Here is a 27271-nt window from a genome sequence, read left to right as displayed (position 1 = left end):
CAGCCTCTGTTCTTGCTTTGGCTTTAAGTTTCCATACCACATAATGTATGGGCTAAGTCCATACTTCTTGAGGGTTCCTCATGATTGTTGCAGGATGACCTTGCTAACTGACTCTTGACACTTCCTGTATTGAAATTCAGGGCTTAAGTTAGTGCCTCATTGTATCACAATGGCTTATGCATCTGAAATTCATCTAGTACTTTCTTGGAATGGAAGTGAATGAACACTTGAAATAGAGGTATTCCAAATCTTCAAGTTTCCATTGATGTACCTGATAATGTTAGCTAAAAGTTGCTATGTTATTTATTAAAAGTCCTATCACAGACGAGTAAAACTGCTGCAAAAGCTTTTTCTTATTCATTGCAACTGATGTATCTTGTCTGAGTGGCAGTCTTAACCCATGTGGCTGTGTAAACTGAACAGTAGCCATTAGTCTTAAATGTTGGCAAAAGTCAAGCAACAAGCAAATATGTGTGGCTGCCATTCTTATGTTTAATCCTAATTTATAACTGTAGTGTGGAAATGGTGCTTCTACTACAACCTCCTGATCTATGATGGGAGATAGGCATCCTGCCCTCTTCAGTTACTGTCCTCAGTTACTGATGTAACTACCAGTTATCTGGTCCATGGCTTTACTACAGCTTTGAGCAGTTGCTGTTGAGAACTTTCACTTAAAACCTATCATACTCTAGCTTCTGGTTTTTGAATATGAGGTGGCATAATTGATGGTCAAGAAGGCCTTGGAACTGTAGACTGAGATAAAAGCAGCTTAACTAAGATTCTTTCTTTAGTAATCATCTTGCCCTGTTTCCAAAGGAAGGAGACAAAGAGATTGCTACCAAAATGCAAGATCTTGCCCTCAGTGAAGGTGCCTTACCTCGTCACTTGCACACTGCTATGTTTACAATAAGCACAGATCAGAGGATGCTTACAAATAGGTATGTCCATCTCACTTGATATATCATGTTTAAAAAAATCTAAGTAATGGCCTCGTGAACATTGGGAGGTCAGGGAAGAAAAGTTGCAACTCTTCAGGAGAATATCTTCTTTAGCAGCTGGTATGTTTTAGTAGAGCAAGCTTCAGCCAGGATTGCAGCCACTTAATAAACCTTGATTATTTTTTGTTAAGGTGGGCTTGGGTTGGTTACTCATTAATGGCTCAAGTTTTGATTTTTTTATTTCTTTTAATTCAGGGAAAGAAAAGGCAAGTAGAATGTCTGGAACTTGTAAAAAGTTTCAACTTGTACTGTACAACTGTATAAAACCTGGTGTGCACATCTCAGACATCTTGCATGCAATTAGGGTCACCTATCCTACCTGAGAGAGAAGTTTCCCCACAGAAATTATTCCCTGAATCAACAGTCAGTAGAATTTGTGATCTCTGAGGGAGTACTGTGGAGGATGAGCAATGAGTTAATTATTTCCACCCAAATACAAGATTATAGCAGCTTTAGGTATGCATTCCTGAAGTGCTCAGAGTTGCTACGGAATGTAGGGACAAGTGGAGCTTGTTGCCACTGTGTGTCATCCAGGAGAGAGCTGGTCTGAAACCATCTGTTAGGCCAGTTCTGTTTGGTGCTACTACTTACGATGTGCTTGTAGCAATGCTTCAGTTCAGTGCAGTAGAATCCTAGTGATAAAGTTGGCAGGAAGTATCAGTTGGCATAGAAGGCAGGCTCCCAGGAAGGCTTTTCTAGCCAATAACTGGTATTAAGAGCTTCAAGTAGAGCATGTAGCAGTTCTTGATGGCTTCTAGACTCTTAACTTTAGTTGTAACTTAAAGTTGGCTGGATAAACTTACACTTGGTTATTAGATGTTTCTGCTCTATTGCTCAAGTGTTCTTTTGAGGTCTAGATCAAAATGCATGTGCTGCTACTGTTCCACTAACTTCACTGGAACTTCTTAAAGGCAACACTTTAAAGCATGCTAAGCTTATTCTTGAATAATATAATACTTTGTGCTCTTACTCACTCAAGAGCACAAAGCTCTTGCTCATTTGCATTTCATCAGCATGGTAAGGGTGGCAGTTTAATAGTTTAAAAATCTGTTTAAAGTACTAACTTGCAGTTTGTTAATTTCAATGGCTTTTTCAGGCAGTTAAGTAGACATTTGGTTGGCCTCTGGACAGCTGAGAACAAAACTGCTATGAACTTGTTGAAACGTATTTTGGTAAGTAAAAACAGAATATGGAGTAGCAAAAGAATAAAATATGAAAGTTTGCAGTATCGAAGTTGGAACAGTCTATATTGTAAACATATTCCCTTTTCCCTTCAAGGGGGAAGGTCTTGCCTGGGAGATCAGCAGTCTGGCATCTGCTAATTAAAGCATATTGATGTCTAGTTCAAAGCATCTCGTACTCTAAAAGTTTTCTGTTACTTTCCTGACACTTTTTAAAATACTTTATGGCACAAAACTTAAAAATAAGGTGTATGACTTCTTTTTCTTGATTAAAAGGACAAAAATGTGGGAGATATTGTAAGCATGTCTCTAATGCTTTCTGTGCCAATAAGAAATTAGGGCATTAAGAGTTCTGTCTATGCTTTCATGCCTTGCCTGTCCAATTTTGCTTGTAATTTGGTTAAACTTGTATGTTGTTAGTTCATATGCTGATAGTTCATACGTTCTTTCACCCTTACAGCCTCCTGAATGCTTCTTGCTTAAGTTATTGCAATGAATAGTGTTGTAAGGAATTTTTATATCTGGGAAATTACCAGCTTTTAATTTCAAAATAGCAGTTCCTTCATTTTTGGCAGAGCAAACTGTCCTGCTCTTCGTCCCTATCTTATGGAAAGCTTAGTCAAAGAAGACTAACTCATCTCTAATGTCACATGTAACACTTAGTCCATATCAGAGAATGTAGATGGATTCTAGTTTTTTTTCATCCCCTTTGGTACTGCCATGGGATCAATTCTTTTCTTCCTGCGTTTTCAAGGTGCATTAAGTGCTGCTTTAAGAAATGGGATATAGCCAAGAGTTCTGCTGCACTGAAGCTAATAATGTGCCTCTGTTAAGCAATTCTGTTGAGGATGATGGCATTTTACTAATCACAGCAAAAAAATGCTGTAGCTTTACATACTTACTTTAGAGTAGAATATAAATTGTGTTTTGAAATTCCTGATTTAAAGAAATTATCTTATTATCTAACGTGATGGTTTCTATTCATTAGCCACATGTGTGTTGACACTGTTTTTGAATGTTTTTAGCCACCAGGTTTGCTGGCATACCTTGACAGTGCTGATCCTGTTCCTGAAAAAGATGCTGATAGAATGCACGTTAGAGATAACCTAAAAATTGCAACTGTAAGTAATTGTAGTTATCTTACCGATTCCATTATACAGATGTACAGTCTTAGTGACTTTCCTAATACAGACACTTGACTGCTGCATTGACTTGCAGCGAAGATAACCCACAACTTTTAAGTAATTGGTTTTATTCTGCAGGATCAGTATGGCAAGTTTAATAAAGTGCCAGAGTGGCAGAGACTGGCTGGAAAAGCTGCAAAAGAAGTTGAAAAATTTGCCAAAGAGAAGGTGGATCTAGTCTTGATGCACTGGAGAGACCGAATGGGCATAGCTCAAAAAGAGGTAAAAGTATTTTAAACTCTTTGTTAGAGCAACTTGACTAAGTCACAGTTGAGTGTCAGAACACACACTTAATAGTAAAGAAGTGTCGTGATGTGAGAGTGCTTCTTCCTTTTAGCAGAAACTCTCTACCTCATACTATTCTCAGGTTAGGAATGGATTCCAGGCAGAATGTAAACAAGGCAAACGGATTCCTTCAGCATATGTATTAAACATTAGCCAACCTTATCAAACTGGAGTGCAGCCTACATGCATTTCTTGGAAGACAATTATACAGGAGAAGAGAAAATTCCTTGAAATGCAGCAAAGCCAGTTTTTGAAGTATATTTAGAAGAAACGGAATATTCTTTGTGTTCAAAATTATGTACTTTACACCAGTGATATTTTAGTTACGGAACCCGCTTGAAGAATCATGGAATGGCCTGGGTTGGAAGGGACCTTAAACATCATCTTGTTCTACTCCCCCTGCCATGGACAGGGACAGCAGCTTAGGATTCCCTTGAATATGGTTATCTCAGTGCTTAAACAGCAGCACAAGACTGTACCTAAGGTCACGATTGAGACTGAAGCAGTAAATAACTGTTTTGATCTAATATTATAAGAGGAGAGCTTAAGCACTGCTTGAGTTTTACTGTTGGTCTCCTTTTTCTTCTAGTTTTATTGCCGCGTTCTATATGACAAACTTTGAATTATGAGGTGTTGCCCTTAACTTTCTTTAGGATACTGACTAAGCTTGTTTTTATGCATTCTGGAAGTGAAACAATCTGTTGTATATGCAAGGAAGGATGAAAAGTGCAATACAGAGCGTTGAAAATGCCTTTGTACTTGTTCTGATGTAGTAATAAGCTTTAATTTAGGAAAACCTTAACTTGTTAAAATCTAGCTCAAGTTTGATGTAGACTGTGAGCACCAGTTTGACAGTAATATTTCTGAAATAATGGTGAACAAGGTTCAAAACTGGAGAAATGTGAAAAACAGTGGAAGGTCAATTGCACTTCAAATAACTTGACTTAGACACTGAGTTTAAAGAATAATTTTTCTGTGTGGAGTTCTGAGCTGTATCATTTCACAGTAACTATGTGCAACTGTAGCTTGGAAAAGGTAGTAGCAAGTTCAGTGTTACTACGTTAAATTACTTCAGTGACTCTGGAGCGTTAAATGTATTTTTCTTTTTCTTCCAATTTTCCTTCATAATCAGGACAGAAACAATATGGTGAGTCTGTATATCTCTGTCATTTGTGTGAACTCTGTTGCTCAGACTTCTGCTTGCATGTGATAAGTCATGTAGATTATAGCACTGACTGCATACTTCATCAAAACAGGGAATCTTTCAGTGACCAAGTCAGGCTTGCGTTTTATTTTTGTGACTTCCTCTAGTTCTTTCCTTTCAAGAGCAAGACATTCTTCATGTGGGTTTTCGCCTCCATCAGCTTTGAAGCTGATCAATGCTTATGGTGGTGGGAACTAAGCTTTTCTCAGGGATAACTTGCTTCTAAATGAATGATTTGTCCAACAGCTGAAAGTTTCTCTGGCATGATTTAACTTGGTGCAAATAACAGTTGTGAAAGTCTGTTGCTGCTACTGGCTAGAAAAGGAGACGTTATTAATGAGGCTTAACTTAGTATGAGTAGTAATGACGCTTAACTCCTTTTGAAGGAGTGTAAAAAACGCAGCTTTTTATTTTAAAAGGGGAAAATGGGAGGTACCTGCTTCAACTAACTTGTGAAATTTGGTTCTTTTGCAGAACATTATTCAAAAACCAGTGATATTAAGGAAACGACGCCAAAGAATAAAAATAGAAGCAAATTGGGATCTCTTCTATTACAGGTGAAAATACTGAAGTTAATATGGTGGTCTCAGATCCAAGTTATTACCTGGCTGGATATTTTTGTTAATATCTTCTGAGTTGCTGTAACTTTTCCAATTTCTGCCTGCCTTGAAACAGTGCAAGTGTTTTGTAACAGCTACTTACTAAAACCCCCCTAAGCTATACTTAAGGATTCCACTTGTGTTTAGGAAAATGAAGAATTTAGAAAGCTTCTGAAATATTACTGAACTATGTAATTTTTCCCCTTGAACCAAAAGGAAGAGCAAATAAACTGCAGGTGCAAATCTGCATGATATTGAAGGCCAAGTGAAGTAGCACTGGAAAGCATTGTAGTTTGTTGGTTCGTCAACCTGTAAGTTATTCAAGATGTTGTAACTTGAATTGGAAATGAGCTTAAAGCAGGGCAAGAGAAAGCACATGGATCCTGGATTTCAAACAGTGCCACAGATCCTAAATGCAACTTGCTTACCTGTGAGTTCTTACAGCTGTCAAAGTTTACAAGGGAGGGCCTTCCATCTGAAAAAGATAAATCACTTTGGCTAGAGCCATTGTGTTAAGTGGACTAATAAAGCTTGGCTTGGCTAACAAACTATGTAAGCAAGCTTGGGGAAATTCCATAAACTTAACTGCTTGATTCAGTGCTTGATGTTTCTAAATGTCAAATACAGTTTTATGAAAGGAGGATTCATGTGTTCCTAAACCTATTAAAGTACTGTTCTCAGTCTTTGGATCCAAAGGCTGTGGTGGTAACTGCTGCTAAAGAATGTCCAGTGACTGTTTTGTGACACTTAAGGCATCAACTTCTATTTTACTGCATGAGCTACTTTTTGTTGTTGTTGTTGGTTTAAAACACAGCTGGTATGTCCATGTCTGCTGCTCTGGATTATTGTTTACTTGTAGCCCTTACTGGCTTACAGTGAATAGCTTGTATGTCTCCTGGTCATCAACTACATGCAGATGGCAAACTGAGCCCAAAGGAATCACACAGGTGTGCTTTAGTCTAGGCTGGCCTCCATGGCTATGAAAACAGTATAGAAGTGAACAGCTGTAATTACAGTAACAAACTGGAGACCACTGCTCTCTGCCTTTTAATTAAGGTCCATTAATGCTAACAATCTCCCCTAGCTTGCCAGCTGAGTCTTGTCTGCTTTTCAGATAATGTTTTGAGGGGTTTAAACTATGTAAATTCTTTTGTAGATTTGTACAGGATCATGCTAGATCAAACTTGATTTGGAACTTCAAAACACGGGAAGAACTGAGAGATACTCTTGAATCTGAGATGAGAGCATTTAATATTGACAGAGAACTTGGTAGTGCTAATGTTATCTCATGGAACCACCAGGAGTTTGAGGTAAATGACCAACTGTAGGACTAACTGCATCTGTAAAATATATCTACTTGAAATGTCACTTCTCTCTCTTATTCCACAAGAGAATCTTGTGTTGATGATCCCTGACTGCAAGCTAGAATTCTTTTGAGGTTATGGAATAAACTGCTAAGGCTTGATTTTGTGAACAGGCACTACTGTCCAGTGTCACGCTGCAAAACAGAAGCCTCTTTAACTAACAAATGACACTATAGAGATGAAAGATTTATCAGAACCCATGGTGTATTCTTGCATTAAGACGAGAGTTGGTCCTTACACTGTTATCCAGATAAACCATACTTGTTTTTGAGTGTGTTCTATCAGACTTGTTTTGGGTAGTTTCAGCAGTCACTTCTTCCTGATAACAAGTTTGTCTTCCTTTCCTTCATGTTTCAGTAATCCTATGTCTGTTAAATACTGGGTTGCCAAACATGCTGCATTGTAAATTACAGATGAAGGGCACTGTCATCCCATTCTAGAAACAGCAGTACCTAAAGTTAAAAAAAAAACTTTGATACTTCTGCAAAGCAATCAGTGTGGTCCTTACTGGCTTTCTCAAAACATCTTGCAAGATGTTTTCAACTAATGTGCTAATAAACACTTCCTGTACTGTTCTCTTATCTCCAGTATTGTTGTGGTTCCACATAGTTTTAGTTAATGTGTAACACTTAAGTAAAGCAAGGCCATGCTTGAATTCAGCTACAACATATTTCTTAGATACTCCCATTGCCATCCTTGTTAGAGTACAGCTTTCTAGTGATTTCTTTCTTCATTTGAGCTGAGAACTGTTAGTGAAATGAGAAGACACTTGGTTTGGGGAATTTCTCAGCTCTGGAAATCAGGAAGAACTGCAAGACATCAGGCTAATGCTTTATGAGAGAGAACTAGTTTATGTATGCAGTTTATCCCTATCACACAACTACAGGTTGCTTCTTACCTTGCTGAAGTAAATAGCTAAGACTGGGTTTAGATTGGTATTTCTTGCACTGGCATTTGTCTTTGAACGTTTCCTTCAGGTATAGGTCAGGCACAGGACTTCTGGGCATCAAGAGTGTCTGCTATCCCAACTTTTTAGCTGTGCAAATTGGGACAGAATCAGAAGCACAAATTTGAAACTTAGTAATACAGACTTCCCCCATGTACTCTACACTCCTATGTGGCTTATGCTGCTGGAATGTATCAGTAGCGTTCTTGCAGCTACAACCCAGGATACTTTGGGACTGGATTGAACAGCTGCTGTCTCACAGATTTGCTTTTAAATACTTTAAATGAATATGTTATTTGGACTATGCTCTAAGTATTTGAACTACATAGTGGTGACAAAGGCTTTTCTATCAACTGTGGAACCTGTCATTTTGCCAAGGGGGATGGTGGCTTGAGACTCCTCTGAAAGCATACCAGTTAGTGGAATGTCTTTGTATTGTATGCTGTGATCAAATCTATAGATAACTTTGTGGCCTCATGACAGTAATCTGCAAGCTATAGATAAGAAAACCCACTGTAGAGTAGCTTTTGTTGTATGTTAGGGGTACCTCTAATTGAAGTGCTTGCCAAATGCTTGTTACCACTGAGCATTGAGGCATTTGTTAAATTTAATGTAGTTGCTCTGAAGTTAATGATGGTTCTTATTGTGCAATTTTACTTCAGCTTCTTGTTTTGTGAACTGATGCCTCTAGGCTTTTATTATCCAGCACAATAGCAAGTATAACTAGTAATTAGGTCATGCTTGTGTTTCATACTTGCAGTAACATTAAGTGAAATACCTTGCACTGGAATAACTACTTATTAAAATTTGAGTCACTGAACGCATCATGTATTATCCAAATTTAGTTAATAACACCAGCTGATATTAGAAACAAGTTAGTTAAAGACTGGAAATTGAGAGTTCAGTAAGATGAGAGGCTTCATTTATTTGGGGAGGCAGCAATAGCCAGTGGCTTTGTATTTTGTAGATGTGTGTTTCTTTAACAGAAAACTTGCAGATTTCAGTTTTCCGACAGCTTAGGAGGGGTTGCTAACCTTGTTGAGTTTTTAGATGCAATCAAGTTCAGTATTGTTATGGAAGCAAAAACTTACTGAAGAAGAAACAATATATATTGTTAAGTAAGGTGTTCTGTGTTACAGGTAAAATATGAGTGCCTTTCTGAGGAAATAAAAATAGGGGATTATTATCTAAGACTGCTGCTGGAAGAAGATGAAACTGAAGAGAGTGGAGCAATCAAAAGATCGTGAGACATTATTAAAATCTTATCTCATTCCTAAGATCTGTGTTTGTTTTCTTTACTAAAATCTTATCTCTTTTTTAGATACGAATTCTTCAATGAACTCTACCATCGGTTCTTGCTTACCCCAAAAGTGAATATGAAATGCTTATGTCTGCAAGCATTGGCCATTGTTTATGGAAGATGTCATGAAGAAATAGGACCATTTTCTGATACTAAGTATATTGTTGGAATGTTAGAAAGGGTAAGAATTATTTTAAATTACTGGATATAGTAGTTAACATACTGCTAGTCCAACGTATGTTCAGATCCTTTGGGTTACTGTGAAACCCAAGTTTTGGGTTTACAGAATGTGAATACTTTTTCCATGCTGTAAACGGCTGTTGTTAGTATCTCCCTTTGTTTCAGTTTCATTGAAGTTTAACTAAAAAAACTGCCGATCATAGAGGTATTTCAAACTAGTCTCTTTAAGGCCAACAAAATGCAGATATAACTTCAGCTTGCTTTTGAAAAATGCAGAAGCTTTATAAGAGAAGAACCTTGTTTCATATCGTGTTATTTCAAAGTACTGACTTTGAGTTGCAGCCCCAGACCTCATGAAGTGATAGCTTTAGATGAGCACATGTGGTGGATTAGATTTGTAGTGGTAGCTGCTTTGCCTATTAAGTGTCTCTTAAGTTACGTCTGACAACTGATTCAGCTTGCAAAAATAAACTTCCATGCAGTCTGAAGGAGGAGTTCTTTCCTTGCATCAGCATGGGTTTTGGCTGCTGCAGGTGAAACTGAACCAGTGTAGTCCCTTGTTATTTTGCCTTGAGCCTGGATAGTCTCACCAGGGATGTAATACTGAAGATCCTCTCTGCTGGCTAAAAGCATTCTCTCTTTCTCTTGTGCTTGTTTTAACTGGTTCACTTGGAATCCAAACATAGTCTTGACAGAATAGTAGACTTAGCAGAATAGTGAGATTGATCCAGGGCAACAATAGGGTTGGAGGGCAACAAGGCCTGTGCTCCTCAGTGGCAGAAAACTACCTTTATTAGCTGTGCATGAAACTGAACACTTAATAGTCAGCAGTTTTATCTGGGCATAGAAAATAATATGGGACTTTGCAGGTGCAACTGTGTTGACTTTTGAAGGGAACTCCTACTATGTGCTGTGAAATACTAACTTGTTCTTTTCTGCTGCAACAGTGCACTGACAGGCTTGAGCGGGACAGATTGATCTTGTTCCTCAACAAGCTGATCCTCAATAAGGTGAGGTGGACATGTACACTTAACAGCACTTTATCAGTCTTTTGACTGTGTAAAATACAGTCTTTCAGGGTTAACTTGAACAAAAATTCAGGTATTGAGGAAGTTTTAGAACAATGATACAGCTTTCTGGAATGTGGTAGCTGTTATTTACTGGTGAGAAAGCTGAAGGAAACATGTAGATGTTGTGGTGATTGTACCATTCTAGTCACTTTAGAGAATGATTTGACTTTTTTTGTGGTCACTTCTTACTTGAATAAAACTATTCAGTGCTTAATTGTAGCAATGCTTATCTAGAAAATGCTTTTGGTAACTCAGTTTATTTGTTAACAGAGAAATGTGAAGGACCTTATGGATTCAAATGGTATCCGAATCCTTGTAGATCTTCTTACTCTGGCACATCTTCACACAAGCAGAGCTACAGTCCCTTTGCAGGTACTTGGCCTTTGTTTCTTACTACTCATATGTTGCTCTGCAAAAGGGACAATTCTTAAAAAAAAACCTATGTACTTTTCACATTTCTTGTAGAAATGTGGTATTTGCACTGTGAAGCTAAAGCTATTCTTGTAAACATCAACTTTTAGAGCAACGTGATTGAGGCAGCACCTGATGCGAAGAGGGAGAGCGAGAAAGAATGGTACTTTGGCAATGCTGACAAAGAAAGGAGTGGTCCTTACAGCTTTCAAGAGGTACCTGTCAGCTTCAGACTCGCAACCTGACAAATTATTTCTGTCCTGGTGACTGGGTGTGTTTTAAACAGTGAGAGGGACCATAAACAATGCTAAAGAATGTTGTTCTCCGAGTAACTCTTTAAATAAGGATTAAAGCTAGACAAGAGACTTGATGTTGTGCCAAGAACCACAGCCTTTTTGGTAAGACTGCCTATCCCTCCATGCCTCAACTAACGTTGCAACATAATCTGATACCTACTTCATGATTCTGTGACAGGGTTATAAACACGTTGAAATTTCATGCAACTGTAATAGTCTGCCATACAGCAGTTAAAAGCTTGTCATGAGTGTGAGTGTTAAGGAGCAAAGGTGACTCTGAATGTTGGATGAACTAATTCATCTCTTATCTTGCAATAGATGCAGGAACTATGGAACAATGGAAAGCTGACTTCAAAAACTCGCTGCTGGGCTCAAGGTATGGATGGCTGGCGACCATTACAGGTCATCCCTCAGCTGAAGTGGTGCTTGCTTGCCAGCGGCCAGCCTGTGTTGAATGAGACTGACCTTGCCACACTTGTCCTCAACATGCTCATCACCATGTGTGGATATTTTCCCAGCAGGTAAACAGCGATTTTCAGCAGAAGGGGTTAACTTTATCTGGCAGACACATGAATTTATAAATTCTGTCTTAAAGCTTTTCTTAGAAAGTAGTACATTAAAGAACTCTATTAAAGAGCCTTTTACATGGTAGTAATTAATTCTGTGGGCAAATAGAGAGTTTGTAAATGAGACAATACTAATATTGTGAAAGGGATTGCAAGAATGAATGCACAAGCTATGTGGATTTCTAATGCTATAGACAGGCTCTGTTCAACTTAAACAAAGCTGCTTTAATGCAGGACATTAAACCAAGTCTAACAACAAACTTTGAAATTAACAAAAAAAGACAAGGAATATGGCTTCAATAGTCTCATGCTTAATAAAATTTCCCTTTCAAGAATGAACAAAGGCATGTGTGCTTACTGCTGTACTACTTGATTTTTTTTTAGGGATCAAGATAATGCTATTATAAGACCTCTGCCTAGAGTGAAAAGGCTGTTGTCAGATAGTACTTGCCTTCCTCATATCACCCAGGTGAGCAACTCTTCAAAAATGTACCTAAATGAGTGAAAGTTTGACTAACTCTATCATCTTCCTTGTGTGAATGTTTTAAGTGGGGCAGACACATCAAAGAACAGCTGTAAAATTGCACAGATCTCTGACCAAGCAGTTGTTCATTTCATAGGGTGTTGTTGCAAATTTTGTGCTTTTCAGACAATATCTCAAAAAGAAATATTTCCACCCTTGGAGATACTGAAAAGCCACCTGGACATGGTCTTTGTCAATCAGGTCTAGAAGACCATGCTTTTGGCAGAGGGGTTTGACAAGATATCTCCAGAGGTCCCTTTCAACTTTAAATATTCTTTGATTGACAGTTGCTATTTTTAAGCTGAAGTATTCTTTAACTGTAGTTCCTCTAAGTTTACTGGGTTGTCTCAATAATTAGTTAAAACTTCAATTTTGGCTAGATAGCTTGCACTACTTGCAGCTAATGTAAATGCCTGTCTTTATTTTCAGCTATTACTGACTTTTGATCCTATCCTTGTGGAAAAAGTCGCTGTATTGCTCTCTCATGTCATGCAAGACAACCCTCAGTTACCTCGCTTTTATTTGAGTGGAGTATTCTTCTTCATCATGATGTACACAGGTTCCAATGTACTTCCTATTGCAAGGTGAGGAAAAAGAGCAGCCAAAAGTACCTCTTGATTGCTCAGGACTGCTGCTCTACATCTCTACATGATCTGTGGAGTGTGGCTTGCTAGAACCAACATGAAATCCTTCTTCTAGAAAAATTGCCTTCACGTGATCTAGTCAGTCACTAAAAAGTGAATTGCTTATCATCCTTCCAGAGAGGGAATGAGAGCATGTCTGATGATACAGTTCTAACAGTACAACAGTCCAACAAGCTTTATTGTAGAAGAATAAACCATTACAAGCTCTAAAGAGCAGTAACACAGGCTACATATACACTAATGTAGCTTTTGATAGTAGGCAGCTGTTGAAAGGATTTAAAAAATCTAATAACCTCTTTCAGTATTGAAGCCTAAAACAGTTATATCCATCTGTACTGCCTGATACATGCACTGCACATGCAGGTGGCTATTGCAGTTCATTCCAGTGCTTTTCCTCTAAATGCAATAGTTCATAAAAAGCTGTCCTACAGTTCCAGTTAAGTCTCTTCTACAGTGAAATGCATTGGGAAATGATTACATGCTTCCATGATGACTCTGGTGTAATAGAACTGTCAGCAGTTAGTCTAAAATCATCTTGTTTCATCCCTGCAGTGATGATCTAACAGTGCAGAGGTTGTCTGTGTGTCTGTCAACATCTTTGTGTGTGTGTGTAGAAAACAAGCTTTCAGGAAGAAGACTTCCAAACTCAAATGATGAACATAAGGCAACATTTATAACATGGGACTGCTTGGCTTGGTGGAGTTCCCAAGGATTTACTTTGTACGAGGATGAACTTTGTACAGAAATTCATAAAACTGTTGCCATTACTCTTTTATCTCAAAGTAAATGTATAGTACCTGCCAGCCTGGACTATGTTGGTCTGCTTACTATTTAAAGGTACTTAAGTATCAATCAAAAAGAAAATAATTGTTGTTTCTCTTCTAGGTTTTTGAAATATACTCACACAAAACAAGCTTTCAAGTCTGAAGAAGTGAGTATATTGCAACAGTAACTACCTCTGTTTTCTAATAGTTTTGCAGACTACCTATTGCTGTTTTAACTAGAATTTAAGAACTGTAGGGGAAAAGGGAGAGAGTTTTTAGGTCTCAAATTAGTTAGCAAGACAGAATTCAATTACCTTTGAGATGACCATGTGATCTTTTCTGTAGACAAAAAGTCAAGATATTGTTCAAAGAAGTATACTTGGACATATTCTTCCTGAAGCAATGGTGTGTTATTTAGAAAACTATGAACCAGAAAAATTTTCTGAGATATTCCTTGGAGAATTTGACACTCCGGAAGCAATTTGGAGCAATGAAATGAGGTAACTGTTTTCTACCAGAGGGACAAATAAATCTGAACTGCAGGTTATGTTGAAGAGATGTTTCATATTCTTAAAGAAAGATGAAAATACCTGGATTCTATGGCTTCCTCTTGTTTGCCTTCTGCAAGGGCAATGTCCTACATTACCCTCTGCTTCAACCAAAAATAGCCAGGGCAAGGGAGAGCAGAATTGTCAGTGGGAGGGGGAATATTTCCGTGAACATCTTGATTAAGTTACTTTTGTGAATGGAGACTTGATGATGTGTGTGAGGTGCTGCTTTATATTTACTCATTTATATGTACTTTTTTATTACCAGCACCTATCTCTGTGATATACCCCTAATATTCCAGTACATATTGGGGTCTTCCAGAAAGGGAAGCGGTGTTGAGAAAAGCAAAATGTCACTTTCAGTTGTTTTTAATAAACTAGTTTTCATGGTGTTTATATAGCTCTGTAATAGAATAGGACAGAATCCTATTCTAAATCCCTACTGAAATGTGGGAAGCTTCTAAGGAAAACCTTTTCAGAAGAAATCATTGAACACACCTGTACAGTGAGTCAGGGTTGAGGACTGCCGGGCAAGTGTTAAACTAAACTTTGCAACTTTTAGGCGTCTTATGATAGAGAAGATTGCTGCTCATCTTGCTGACTTCACCCCTCGTCTTCAAAGCAATACAAGAGCCCTCTACCAATACTGTCCCATCCCGGTTATCAACTATCCACAACTGGAAAATGAGCTGTTCTGTAACATTTATTACCTCAAACATCTTTGTGATACATTCAGATTTCCAGACTGGCCAATTAAAGATCCAGTAAGTAAGAAGTATTTTAGGATTCATTTATTTCTTGATCTTTCAGTCCTAAAAGTTAACAAGAAGTCCTAAGATACTAACGAAATCAAATGCTAGGTTTGTTGCAAGTAACCTCTTTATCATGAATTTTAGTCCACAGGTAAGTACATTAAACCCTACTTTATCTTGAAGCAGCATAGTGTTCTTTCCATATAGCAACCCCATAAGTATATCCTTCTTGTGGTGACTACTTAAATAGCAAAATAAGGCATCCAAGAAACTTCAGAGTGTTTTCAGTGAACCTTTTTGGGGGGCAGGGGACGGTAGGGAAATGGGAATCATGACTTTTGGGGTTCTTAGTTGTCCATGCTGCACAAGAAACTAAGCTAATGTCAGTATTTTAACTGAAGTGATGAAATATTTTTGGTACAAGTCTGTTGACTAGATCTGTCTAAGCAGCTATTTTATTTATGCAGCTTTGCAGTTTTTACAGTATCAAGACGGGAACTTCATCTTATTTAAGTGATTCTCCATCTTCTAGTGTGACTCTTAAATAGTCCTTTTAATCTTAAGGTGCTTTTATCTTGAATAAAGTACAGGATTCATGAATAAAACAGCATTTTATTAAAAGTTGTGTACTCGTGTCAGCATAAATGAAACGCTAATAAATTGTAATTATTCAGGTTAAACTGTTGAAAGATACCCTAGAAGCTTGGAAGAAGGAGGTGGAGAAGAAGCCACCTACCATGTCAATAGATGATGCCTATGAAGTTCTTAACCTACCCAGAGGACAAGGCCAGTAAGTTTTCAGGATTTAAACTTGTGTAACTACTTTATATAAACTCCATGCACTGACCAAACTGAAGTTTCTTATCTCAGTACTTGGCACGAGTTAATGGTACCAGGTCAGTCACGTGTGGCACGTTCTTCTTTCAAAGTGGAAGACTGCCTTGCTAAAAAGAAACAAAGCTTGGAAATACAATTACAGTGTTTGAGAGAATAATTGTAGAAGTGTTTAGATAAGCTGAAAATAGGGAAGAGAATGCTTTCAGCTCTGCTGTTTTAGAGTACAAGCTTTAGACTCAACCATAGTGAGCAAAGAATATGGCAGAACTTGAATATGTTCAAAGTGAAGCTTTTCTTTCTAATCATCCTTCTCCCTCTCATATATTGCCCTTTTTCTTAATGATTATATCCTTAGAATTTTTTCCTTCTGTCTCGACACTGGTTTCTGACTTCAGGTCTCTAGAAGTAAACCAACAGCAGTTCGGGTTTATCCTTCAAGAACAGTGCATTTATTACAAATTGTGAAATACTAACTTTTAACACTTGTAGCTCATTTAGGTTCTTCATTTAAAATATTCAGGGATTTTTTGCGCTTTCTGGTTAATATATTACGTACAAGAGATATTAAAATACTTTCCACCTCTAAAATTTCTTCCTATTGTGAACACATGATTACTCCCCCATTTAGTGGGAATGATGAAGCGGGGTTTTAAAATGGAAATAGGAGAGCTTGTAGTTTTCACTCAATTGCAGTTACTGTTAGTACTGTTGTCAGAACCCAGGCTGGCTTTGCTGTGGTTATTTTTGTTTTTTGTTATTCAGTGTAATTGATGGAACTTGTTTTGTTGTAGAAATGATGAAAGCAAGATCAGGAAAGCTTATTTCAGGCTGGCTCAAAAATATCACCCGGACAAGAATCCAGAAGGCAGGGTATGTACAGCACAAATTTATGGTGTTAATAAAATGGGGAAAAATTCAGCTATTACATATATTAAGAGTTTTGAAATGCACACCTAAATTTTCTTTCTTCCTTTTAAAAGCTATGCCCTAGGTGAATGCTAAAACACAGATTAATGCTACAGATTAATAATTTAACTAATGTCATTCAAGGATTTAGGGTTTCTACAGTAAACTGGTGTAGTCAGATCAGACTCACATCTCATAAATGGTCTTGTTTGAAGAGCTACACAGGACCTAAATAAGCTGTTTGTTCCCTTTCAAAGACAGACTGCATCCTCTGCCCATTCTCACAATCCAGCTGTACTTACTGCTTTTGTCATAGTATGATTGACTTAGTTTGTCTCTTGCATAGGGCAGAGTTCGGGAGACAAAAGAAAACTGATCTATGAACAAGTGTTGCTTGGAATATTTGATGAAGTGCAGTGAGGCAACAAAACTAGTGCTCTTGCTTGTAACCTGAAATGCTTTATTTTACCTGCATCTAAACTGATGCTCCAGTAGTTCAGAGGGTTCTTAACAACTCTTACAACTGTTCCTCCTTTTTTGCAGGATATGTTTGAAAAAGTTAATAAAGCATATGAGTTTCTATGCACAAAGTCTGCCAAGGTGATAGATGGGCCAGATCCAGAAAACATAATTTTGATCTTGAAAACTCAAAGCATCCTCTTCAACAGGCATAAGGAAGGTAAGCCTGCTGCCTAAGTGCTTTGTATTCATTTCTTTAGTGGTCATTTTGGTCAGCTTTGATCTTCTCTCTTCTTGAGTCTGTGCTCTGTTGATCTGGTTTCTGACGTGCCACAGCTTCAAATAGGGCTTTTTCTTCCATTAAATAAATTATTCTGCAGTAAAACTTAATTCAAAACAGCATGAAATAGGTCTTTGAAGTGCTCTGCTCTGATACTAATCAGTTTGAATCTTCCTCCGTATGGAGAACTCCATCTCTGCAGAATAATCCTCACTAGTACTCAGTCACCAAGATGCTGGTTATACATGAGGTTACGCTCATCAGACTGTTAACAGTGAGCCATTCTTGCAGAGATTTTGATCAGTGTTAGAGTCCTCGGGTGAGTGTGCTGCAACATTGCTCAATTGGGAAAGAGGGATGGCTAGAGCACCCTAACACTTGGCTCCATCTACAGTCCCAGGCTGGCAGCTGCTGCCATGTCCAAGGCTTGCAGAGCCAACAGTGTTTTGCTGCGGTGTTACATTATAATGGTAAACTAAGAACCTCACATGCAGCCATAGTGCTGTTAGTTCTGTCAGGGGCTAGGGACAGCATTGGTATAGACTTAAGCGGGTTGATTTGCAGTTGGCTCTATATGAAAAATGAAGTTATTCTTTAGCACTGCTGAACTCTGCAGGAATGAAAAATACAATTTAAAACTTAAAATTGTTGTGTCAAACTGGACAAGTTCCCTATAGGGTTATTGTTAGTCAATCCTGGCCTAAGGCATAGACCAAGCTATACTTGTTTTTCTCTGGGGAGAGACAAACATCATTGGAAGGCTCTGAGCTTTGGGGGCTTACTGAGCTGGATATAAGTCTTTTTGATCTTAAATGAGTTTTCTGTGAAGCTCTGTTAGCTTCTAGCCTGAACAGTTCTAATGTGATGAGGAGTCAGATTGTGTTGACTGCTCAGTCTTGCTCCAGATTTCCCAGGTGTTGGCTTTCTTGGACTCCTAGTCCTTATATATCTGATATATCTTCTACTGATAATTTTGTGGTGGCTTAAATTGCTTAGACTCTGCATATACATAAACTTGGACTTTTTTTCCTCTTTCAGATTTGAAACCTTACAAGTATGCAGGCTATCCTATGCTGATAAAGACCATTACCATTGAAACATCAGATGACCTTTTGTTTTCCAAAGAATCTCCGCTGTTGCCTGCTGCTACAGAACTTGCTTTTCATACTGTCAGTTGTTCAGCATTAAATGCAGAAGAACTTAGGAGAGAAAGTGGAATTGAGGTAAATGTAAAAAAATATGTTGAAATGCATGCTTTTAGTCTAACTATTCCATAGCTAGAAATCTTACATCCTCAGTGCGTAGGAAATCAGATGTGATTGAGAATCACTTTTGGTCTTGAGATATCTGTTCTTAACACCTCAGATATTCTGGATACAGTAGGAGAAACATCTTGCAGAGTATACCCTTTTCTGGACCTAGGCTTGTCTGTTGAACTGTGAGTAAGCAGGCTACATACGAGGTCTCTCTACTCCTTTACAAAACTGCTGAAACTTCTGCAATTCCAATGTAACAGAATAGATAAATGTGAACAAGTCACTTGAGCAGGGGGCCTTTTCATTGCACGTGTTACAATATTAGAACCATTTAGATTGTAAAAGACCTTGAAGATCATGGAGTCCAACTGTTAGTCCCAACACTGACAAGTCCCACTAAATCACATCTACATGTCTCTTTAAATACCTTCAGGATGGCAACTCAGTCACCTCCCTGGGCAGCCTGTTCCAGTGCTTGACCGCCCTTTCAGTGAAGATATTCCTCCTAATATCTAATCTAAACCTTCCCTGGCACAACATGAGGCGATTTCCTCTTCTCCTGTCTCTTGTTTCTTGGGAGGAGAGACTAATCCCCACCTTGCTACAGCCTCTTTTCAGGTGCTTGTAAGAGAGCGATAAGGTCTCTCCTGAGCCTCCTTTTCTCAAGGCTGAACAACCCCAACTCCCCAGCTGCTCCTTATCAGGCTTGTACTCCAGAACCTTCCCCAGCTCTGTTGCCCTTCTCTGGACCCACTCCAGCACCTCAGTGTCTTTCTTGTAGGGAGGCCCCCAAAAATGAATACAGGGTTCAAGGTGCAGCCTCACCAGTGCTGAGTACCAGGGGGACAATCACTGCCCTGGTCCTGCTGGCCACACCATTGCTGATACAGGCCAGGATGCCATTGGCCTTCTTGGCCTCCTGGGCACACACTGGCTCATGTTCAGCTGCTGTTGACCAGCAGCCCCAGGTCCTTTTCTGCTCAGCAGCTCTCCAGCCACTCTTCCCCCAGCCCATAGTGTGGCATGGGGTTGTTGTGACCCAAGGGCAGGACCTGGCACTTGCCTTTGTTGAACCTCGTACAGTTGGCCTTGGCCCATTGGTCCAGCCTGTCCAGATCCCTCTGAAGAGCCTTCCTGCCCTCCAGAAAATCCATAGTCCCACACAACTTAGTGTCATCTGCATGCTGACTGGGGTATGAGCTCACATGTGAGAAGGCTGTCAACTCTTAAGCATCAAAGGTTACTAGTACTTGCAAGGAATTTTGCACTACAAACCATTTAAGCAAGCAGCAGATTTTTGTCAAATGTTTCCCTTCAGCCATTAAAAATGACTTTACCAGCTAATGTTTTGTTTTTGCTGGCCTTTATCTGTTTTTGTTGTGACTGAACTTGTGCATCATCTGATCCTCACAGGTATTGCAAGAAGCATTTAATCGTTGTGTAGCAGTCCTGACTCGTTCTAGCAAGCCAGATGATATATCTGTACAGGTGAGTTTAAAGCAGCACCTTTAACTGTCTTCTCAGAAGACTGCATGGTGTATGTATATGTATAATATGGTAATAAACACAAATGTGCATATATATAATAAAAACATTGATCTAGTAGTGTATATATTAAAAATACAATTGTGAACATGCATTTTTCTTCCACTTGGAAGCAATAAAATATTGTGTTTTGTAGGTATGTGGATACATTAGTAAGTGTTACAGTGTAGCAGCTCAGTTTGAGGAATGCAGAGAGAAGATTACGGAAATGCCTAACATAATTAAGGACCTCTGTAGACTACTGTACTATGGCAAGGTGAGTGCTCCTTTTCCTTGTCTAAATGGGTGTTTAACTGTTAAATGTGTAGGGGAATATTCTGCTTTTAGGGCAGGTAAGACAATCAGAATCATAGACTGGTTTGTGTTGGAAGAGACCTTAAGTTCATCTAATTCCAAACCCCCTGCCATGGGCAGGGACACTTTTCACTTGACTAGGTTGCCCAGACCCCCATCTAACCTGGCCTGGAAGACTTCCAGTGATGGGGCATCCACAGTTTCTCTGGGCACCCTGTTTCAGTGCCTCACCACCTTCACAGTAAAGATTATCTTCCTAACATTTGATCTAAACTTACTTTCTCTGTTTGAAGCCTTTTCCCCTTGTCCTGTCACTCCATATGCTTGTAAATAGTCCCTCTCCTCCTTTTGTGTAGGCACCCTTCAGGTACTTGAAGGCCACAATGAGGTGACCTTGAAGCCTTCTTTTTTACAGGCTGAACAAACAAAATTCTCTTAGCCTTTCCTCATAGCTGCAGTGACTGGTCAAACCCTTCTGTAAGATCCCAGCCAATCATGAGATACAGAATTCAACTGCCTTGTTTCAACACTTGTGTTTGAATCCATTTAGCAGATATAAACTGCAGCCACTTTAAAGATTCAGCTATTTCTGCCATTTAACTGACTTGTCTAGTAGCTTGGCTTAGTGTACTGAATCAGCAGATTAAAGTACTACAACTAGATCTTTCATAAACAGACTCTTAAGTCAGCATAAACTCTGGGAACAGTATTCAAGAAGTTTTCTTGACATTTAGCTCTTTTGAACTTGCCTCATGTTATAAAAATGCTGAATTTTGTCTGAATTAAGAGAGGAAGGCTTGTCTTGAACTTTTCATGTGGAGTGTATGAAAACAGGAGACTAAAACTAGATTCTAGTAATTGACTATATATGCTTGTGCGTTCTTTAGTCCCTGCAGGACACATGTATTGCCATAAAAAACTCACCTGGGAATCTCTGCTGCAGTTTTGAATTGTTTTTCCAGCAGTTCATCAGTGCTTCTTTCTAATTATATGAAATAACTATTCAAGTACTCTTCCCTTTGAAAAATGCTGACTAATTAGCCATGTTGTTGGTTACCAAATACTTCAGCTGCAGAAGTTATGTCTACTTCAGTTTTCATCTCTGTGCTGCTTAGACAGTACTGCAGAATTAGCAAGTTTTGGCTTTTAAGTCTTTGGTAAGGAAGCCAGTTGCTATTCTTTGGTTACAGGTACTAAGGCAAACTTCTTTTTTTCCCCCCTCAGACCATACCACGAGTAGCTGCTTTAGGAGTAGAGTGTGTTAGCTCCTTTGCCTTAGATTACTGGCTACAGACACATTTGTTCCAAGCTGGTGTTCTCTGGTACTTACTGGGTTACCTCTTCAACTATGACTATACATTGGAGGAGAGTGGGATTCAGAAAAGTGAAGATTCAAACCACCAGGTAATGTTACCAAGGTGTTTCAACAACCAGTAGCTGTTGTTTGCCATCTCTTACTAACAGGCCAAGTGTATTCAAATATTTGTTAGAATTATTGAATTGCATGAAGAGTAACATTAACAGAGAGTTTTGGAAGGGACTTTTTGTGTAGTGGTATATACTCTGAGTTTTGGTTTTTTGGTTTTTTTAAAGAGTTCAAATGTTAAAGCTGCCAAAACCTATGGTTTCTAATAGGCTTAATGCAAGAGACTTCTAATCTATAGCAAACAGTATAAAAGTAAATTTTTGCTATCGTAAGAAAGCTCTAGGTTTCCTCAAATTGTCTCTATATTTTTCAGGAGGTAGCAAATAGCCTTGCTAAGCTCAGTCTCCTGGCCTTGAGTCGCCTTGGAGGGTATCTTTCTGATGAACAAGCTACTCCTGAAAACCCAACGATCAGGAAGAGCTTGGCTGGAATGTTGACACCCTACATTGCAAGAAAACTTGCTGTGGTCAGTCCTACCGAGGTGAGCTGCTGTTGGCCAAAACTTTCTGTAGTGATTTATGAAAGGAGTACCTAATTGCTTCTAAAACACTGAACTCTCTTAGACCAACTTGATACTGAGAACAGCAGTGTGATTTTTCTTTGCAGTTGAGGTAACTGCAGGGAAAACAAACTGCTTCAGCCTCAAACACTACGGACAGGAACAGTGCCTCATAGAATAATATTTGCAGAACAAGTATAGGAACAAAAAAGTTAATAGTTCAAGGCTTAAGGATATAATGATGATGGAGAGCAAAGGTTAAACTTAACTCTTCAAAAGTGGTGCCAAGGAAGTCATGTATAAAGAGGTACTGCAGGTAGTTGCTGCTCACTGTCAAAAGTGGATGGAGAATCTGAAGTAAGTGTGTCTCAGAGCAAAATAAAGAGAAAACGAAAATGCAGATTGTACTGTACCATGTAACTTGCACATACTGTTTTTCCAATATTGGAAATTTCACACTTCAAACTTACTTGTGTAATTGGTGTAGCTGTTAATGACATTGGATTGACTAGTACTATGAAACATGCTGATTACTGTGCATAATGATCCAAAACTGTTGTACATGTGTTTCATCATGTAAATTCCTTTTCTTAGACTCTGAAGATGCTTAACAGTAACACAGAGAACCCCTACTTGATCTGGAACAATGGGACACGAGCTGAATTACTTGAGTTTTTGGAATCTCAACAAGAAAGCATGATTAAGAGAGTAAGATACTCTTTACTTTAAATCCAACTACTATTTTTTTAAAAAACTGTTCCATGTTTTCTTATATCTGCTTGGGATGCAATTGTATGGCTAATATAAGTATCCATTGTTGACTACTCCTAAGTCACTTTCTTCATTCTGTAGTTTTTGAAAGAAAACAAAAACCCTAAGATTTTGCTTGTTCATTTCATGTTATGTTTCAGTCTGAGCTTCTGACTTGCTGAAGCATTAAGTTTTCTGTTCAAGTATTGCCTGTTTCATTATCAGATTATAGCTTTACACCTTCTATGAGATTATTTTCTGTCTGAGCTTGTGCTGTTTATCTCTGCTTAAAGGGTGATTGTGACAAGAGCTATGGATCTGACTTTGTCTTCAGTGACCATGCAAAGGAACTTATTGTGGGAGAGATTTTTGTTAGAGTCTACAATGAGGTCCCTACCTTCCAACTAGAGGTGAGATGTAGCTAAAAATCTTCCTGTTGAAACCAGTGTTTGGAATGCTACTTCTTCATGTTTATCTGTCAGTGCAAACAGAATGGAGAAAATACAGAATCGTATGGAAATTTCCTTCAAGATCAGCGTGTTATGAGAAAGCTCTTCACTGGAGCAGAATAAATTAAAAGAACAAGTCTGTCATAAGGTGTGCTGCTTCAGCTGTCTTGGTGACTTCTCTCTACCACCTTGTAATGCAGGGACTTGAGTTGATTCAGTAGTTCCAGGAGGTGGTGGTTCTGCCTACTGGCTTTACAATCAATCGATATATATGGGCAAACACACCTGTTGGAGTAGTGGCAGCTTTTTAAGTCTATGTTTAGACAGAAAGAGGGTTAATGTGATCCAGATGTTACAGTGATCATAGAGAAATGTTGCCTGTCTGGAAGAAAGGAATATGTGATATGTAGAAGTTACATGGATACATTTTGTTCTGTTGTGGGTACTGTTGCATCACACAGCTAAAAATGCTCTTATCTCTACTTCAAAGCTTCCTAAAGCATTTGCTGCAAGCCTCTTGGATTACATAGGCTCACAAGCACAGTACCTTCATACACTAATGGCAATAACTCAGACTGGGAAAGTGGAGTCCAACCAACACGGAGATCGCTTACGGAGAGTTGAAATGGCCCTGGAGGCTCTGAGAAACGTCATAAAGCACAGTCCAGGTAGGCTTTAAACTGAACTTCCCCAGTATACTCTTCTGTGGACAACCTTAAAAACTGTGGATCTCTGTAGTCTTTATCTTCCAGTGAGAAGGAAGCTTGTTTTGCTGGCTAACAGACTTTAACATTGCTGGTAAGCCATATAAGCTTGCTGGTTTTTTCCTTACCTGGAGAGCATTGTCAGTAGATGCAGCAAAATTTTAGGTTAAGTTCAAGCCTTATCTGTTCTCATCTCTGAATCATTAGATTTTAACTCTAATTCAATCCTGCTGTTGCTAGGAAGACTTAAACCTCTTGAAAGAAACTTTCTGTAATCCTTCAAAGAATCTTCAACTGATTTTTAAATTACCTTATTCCTTGAACTGAGTACTGTGTGTAAGTGGCACCTGTGTTAGGGCCTCAGTAAAACAAGAGGAGAAGATGCTTTTGAGAGTGGGCAGCTAATACCAGCAGTTTTATGAGCAGACATCAATGTATAGACTGGAAAAGCCTGAGACAAATGATTAGGATGTTTTCCTACTGTATTATATGCTACTTCTAAAAGCAAACCAAGTTACTATTGTGGCATCTAATAATAGCTGGTTAGGATGTTCTCTGTGTATGCAATTATAATCCTGAAGGCAGCTGTTCCTGCTGGAGAAAGCAACCCTGCTCTGAGCTGGGACATTCTGAAAGGGCAAGTGTATTTGAAGACAGGAGGTATTGATGATCAATGATAAATAAAATTATGGAATTTGTTCAGTTGTTTTGTAAGAATGCAAGTAACTAGGTAGTCCAAGAACTACATCAGTTACTCTCCTTAGAGAGGGGAGTTACCCTCTGTTTTTGAAGTATTGTTGACCTGAAATTCTGTGGAAGCTAGATTAATAGAGGAGTTCATAATTTTCTAACTCTGTAGCAGGTGCTGTCCTGTACGAGCTGTCACAACTACTGTGGCAGACTACATACAGCTGTGTAGTCTTTAACACCTGTCTGTATAATGAGATGTGGGCTTGGGACAGCCTTCAGTGCATGCTTTGGCTAGCATGAAGAGTAACTTATTTGGTCTCTTGCAGGTTCTGAGTGTGAATGCATAGGGCACTTTAAGTTGATATTCTCCCTGCTGCGTGTTCATGGAGCTGGTGTGGTGCAGCAGTTGGCTCTGGAGGTAAAAAACCCAACCAACCAAAAAACAAACCAACCCCCACAAACTCCCAACCTCCTGTGGGGAAACACAAAAGGTGAAAGAGTTTTAGGTGTGAGAAAAAAGCAGTTTTCAGGAATAAAGCAGAAGAGTTTAGGCATCAGCTTTAGCTGCAAAAACTTGAAGATACAATTAACAGCAAACAAGGGCATTAAAAACAATGGTTAGAGTTTCTAGGTTTGGCCTAGATAGATTTTGGAGTTGCAAAAAATATGCTTAGCAAGATAGATAAGTTTAAGCCTTAGAGTGAAATATTGTGTATTGTTACGTTAAGGCATAACAAGCCAGCATTGTGCATAGCAGAGGTATGTGCGCTGACTGGGGATTGGTTAAGACAGTTGTCTGTAACTTTTAGAAGCATGCTGATTGGCTAAAAAGCTTTTAAGCATGCTCTGTAACAAGGAAGTCTTTGGATGCCTGTGACGGTGTGAGCTCTGTACCATCTCTGTCTCAATTCGGTATGTGAGACTGATAACGGAATAAAATAATAAAAGGCTCCTGGAGCGCCTGTCCAGGCTGCCCGTCCCGTTTGTTGCCAAAAATGCCAACACCTTCCTGTCTGGATGCTTTACATAATCACCATAAACAAACTTGATTGTGTAGCTGTTAAGAGTAACATCTAAAAAATATTAAGATGAAGGTTCCAAGGTGTCAGTTTCTCCTTGGAGGAAACATTGTGCCTGTGTCTTTTGCATCCTTCTTTTCTGAAGAGACAAAACAGTTTGGTGGCAGGAATAAATGTAAATATCAGCTCTATTGGCCAGTGAGGTGGCTGACTTCATACACTGTGTTTTCTGAAAAGTGTCTTCATAGCTGGAATGTAATCAAGTGCTGTTTCTTATTTTTTGCAGGTAGTGAACATAGTAACAAGTAATCAAGAATGTGTTAACAACATTGCTGAGGCCATGGTTCTTGCTAACTTACTGGCACTCCTGCATTCCTTACCTTCAAGTATGTACCATAGGATCCTCCATCTTGCAAGGCAAAGAGTTTCTAACTCAGAAATTTATAAGAATGCAGCTGGCTGAGCTTAGCACTGAGTTTTAAGTTAAAACGGTCTTGTTAGCTTTATAGAATAGAGAGCTGGATTATGAAGAAAAACTACAGTAAGAACAAAGCTTTCCTCAGGTTTCCCAGCTGTTGCTGTGCTCCATTCCAGTTGCTCAGCTATTGAGAGCAGTGAAAACAGTACTGCAATACATCCTCAGTGAAACACGGTGTTTCTATGCCCAGTTCTAGTGTATAACACTCTTCAGCTATCAGCTATTCCCCTGCCAGATAAGAAAAGCAGAGGTACCAAACAGGAATCACCATTTTTTTAAAGATGACAGGAAGCAGGACTAGAAATAGGTTGTTTTTTAAAAAAAATGCAAAATTTAGACCAGCTTTGTCATCACACAGGCCCTATGATATGCAGCTAAGTCACTTCTATTCTGTTTACTGATTTAATTATTAGTGACTATCATATCCAAAGCTAACAAGGATGATTTACAAAAATGTTGTGTGTGTGACCAGTTTTTTGTCTTAAATGTGTGACCTGAAACGTATGAATTGCAGATACTGACTACTTCTGAATTGTGTAGTGTTCAATTGACAAATTATTCCTGGGAGTTTAGCTAATTAGCATCTAATTAAGAAGTTATGCTGTACTAAAATGTGTGATTGATTGACATTCCTTAACTAATGTAGTTTAGCCAGAAGTCCCTAAGCTTGAAATTGTCCTAAGCTTTATTGCACATTTGATACAGTTTTCTGTTAAGATCAGTTACATTTATCTTTATTCATTCTCTGTGACACAAAGTTCTTCATGTTTTTTATTTTGACAGGTCGGCAGCTTGTCCTTGAAACTCTGTATGCTTTGACATCTAGCACAAAAATAATTAAAGAGGCCATGGCAAAAGGTACAT

General features: G+C 38.7%; 1 protein-coding gene across 3 annotated transcripts in view; it reads left to right on the top strand.

The window, feature by feature from the left end:
• Nucleotides 1-27271, top strand: part of DNAJC13 (DnaJ heat shock protein family (Hsp40) member C13) — a 49752-nt gene that overhangs the window by 13001 nt on the left and 9480 nt on the right. For 2 of the 3 annotated variants that reach the window (XR_001862108.1, XM_008633907.2), the window contains exons 16-47: nt 817-938; nt 2095-2170; nt 3205-3300; nt 3442-3585; nt 4781-4795; nt 5327-5409; nt 6608-6761; nt 8901-9004; nt 9083-9242; nt 10189-10251; nt 10582-10683; nt 10833-10937; nt 11337-11539; nt 11969-12053; nt 12537-12691; nt 13637-13682; nt 13861-14015; nt 14626-14827; nt 15490-15605; nt 16444-16522; nt 17102-17237; nt 18336-18520; nt 19967-20041; nt 20235-20354; nt 21617-21796; nt 22132-22299; nt 22912-23025; nt 23361-23477; nt 24007-24184; nt 25237-25328; nt 26216-26315; nt 27191-27265. Coding sequence is in view for 2 of the 3 variants with exons in the window: in XM_008633907.2 (XP_008632129.1) it covers nt 817-938; nt 2095-2170; nt 3205-3300; nt 3442-3585; nt 4781-4795; nt 5327-5409; nt 6608-6761; nt 8901-9004; nt 9083-9242; nt 10189-10251; nt 10582-10683; nt 10833-10937; nt 11337-11539; nt 11969-12053; nt 12537-12691; nt 13637-13682; nt 13861-14015; nt 14626-14827; nt 15490-15605; nt 16444-16522; nt 17102-17237; nt 18336-18520; nt 19967-20041; nt 20235-20354; nt 21617-21796; nt 22132-22299; nt 22912-23025; nt 23361-23477; nt 24007-24184; nt 25237-25328; nt 26216-26315; nt 27191-27265 (3805 nt within the window). In the remaining variant the exon portion in view is untranslated. The remainder of the gene's footprint in view (nt 1-816; nt 939-2094; nt 2171-3204; nt 3301-3441; nt 3586-4780; nt 4796-5326; nt 5410-6607; nt 6762-8900; nt 9005-9082; nt 9243-10188; nt 10252-10581; nt 10684-10832; nt 10938-11336; nt 11540-11968; nt 12054-12536; nt 12692-13636; nt 13683-13860; nt 14016-14625; nt 14828-15489; nt 15606-16443; nt 16523-17101; nt 17238-18335; nt 18521-19966; nt 20042-20234; nt 20355-21616; nt 21797-22131; nt 22300-22911; nt 23026-23360; nt 23478-24006; nt 24185-25236; nt 25329-26215; nt 26316-27190; nt 27266-27271) is intronic. The other variant, XM_008633908.2, reaches the window with a different exon arrangement.

Source organism: Corvus brachyrhynchos, unplaced genomic scaffold (assembly GCF_000691975.1).
Source record: "Corvus brachyrhynchos isolate BGI_N302 unplaced genomic scaffold, ASM69197v1 scaffold94, whole genome shotgun sequence".
In the NCBI taxonomy this organism is placed as follows: domain Eukaryota; kingdom Metazoa; phylum Chordata; class Aves; order Passeriformes; family Corvidae; genus Corvus; species Corvus brachyrhynchos.
The sequence above is the reverse complement of the archived record's forward strand: the minus strand, read 5'-3'. Positions and strand labels throughout refer to the sequence as shown.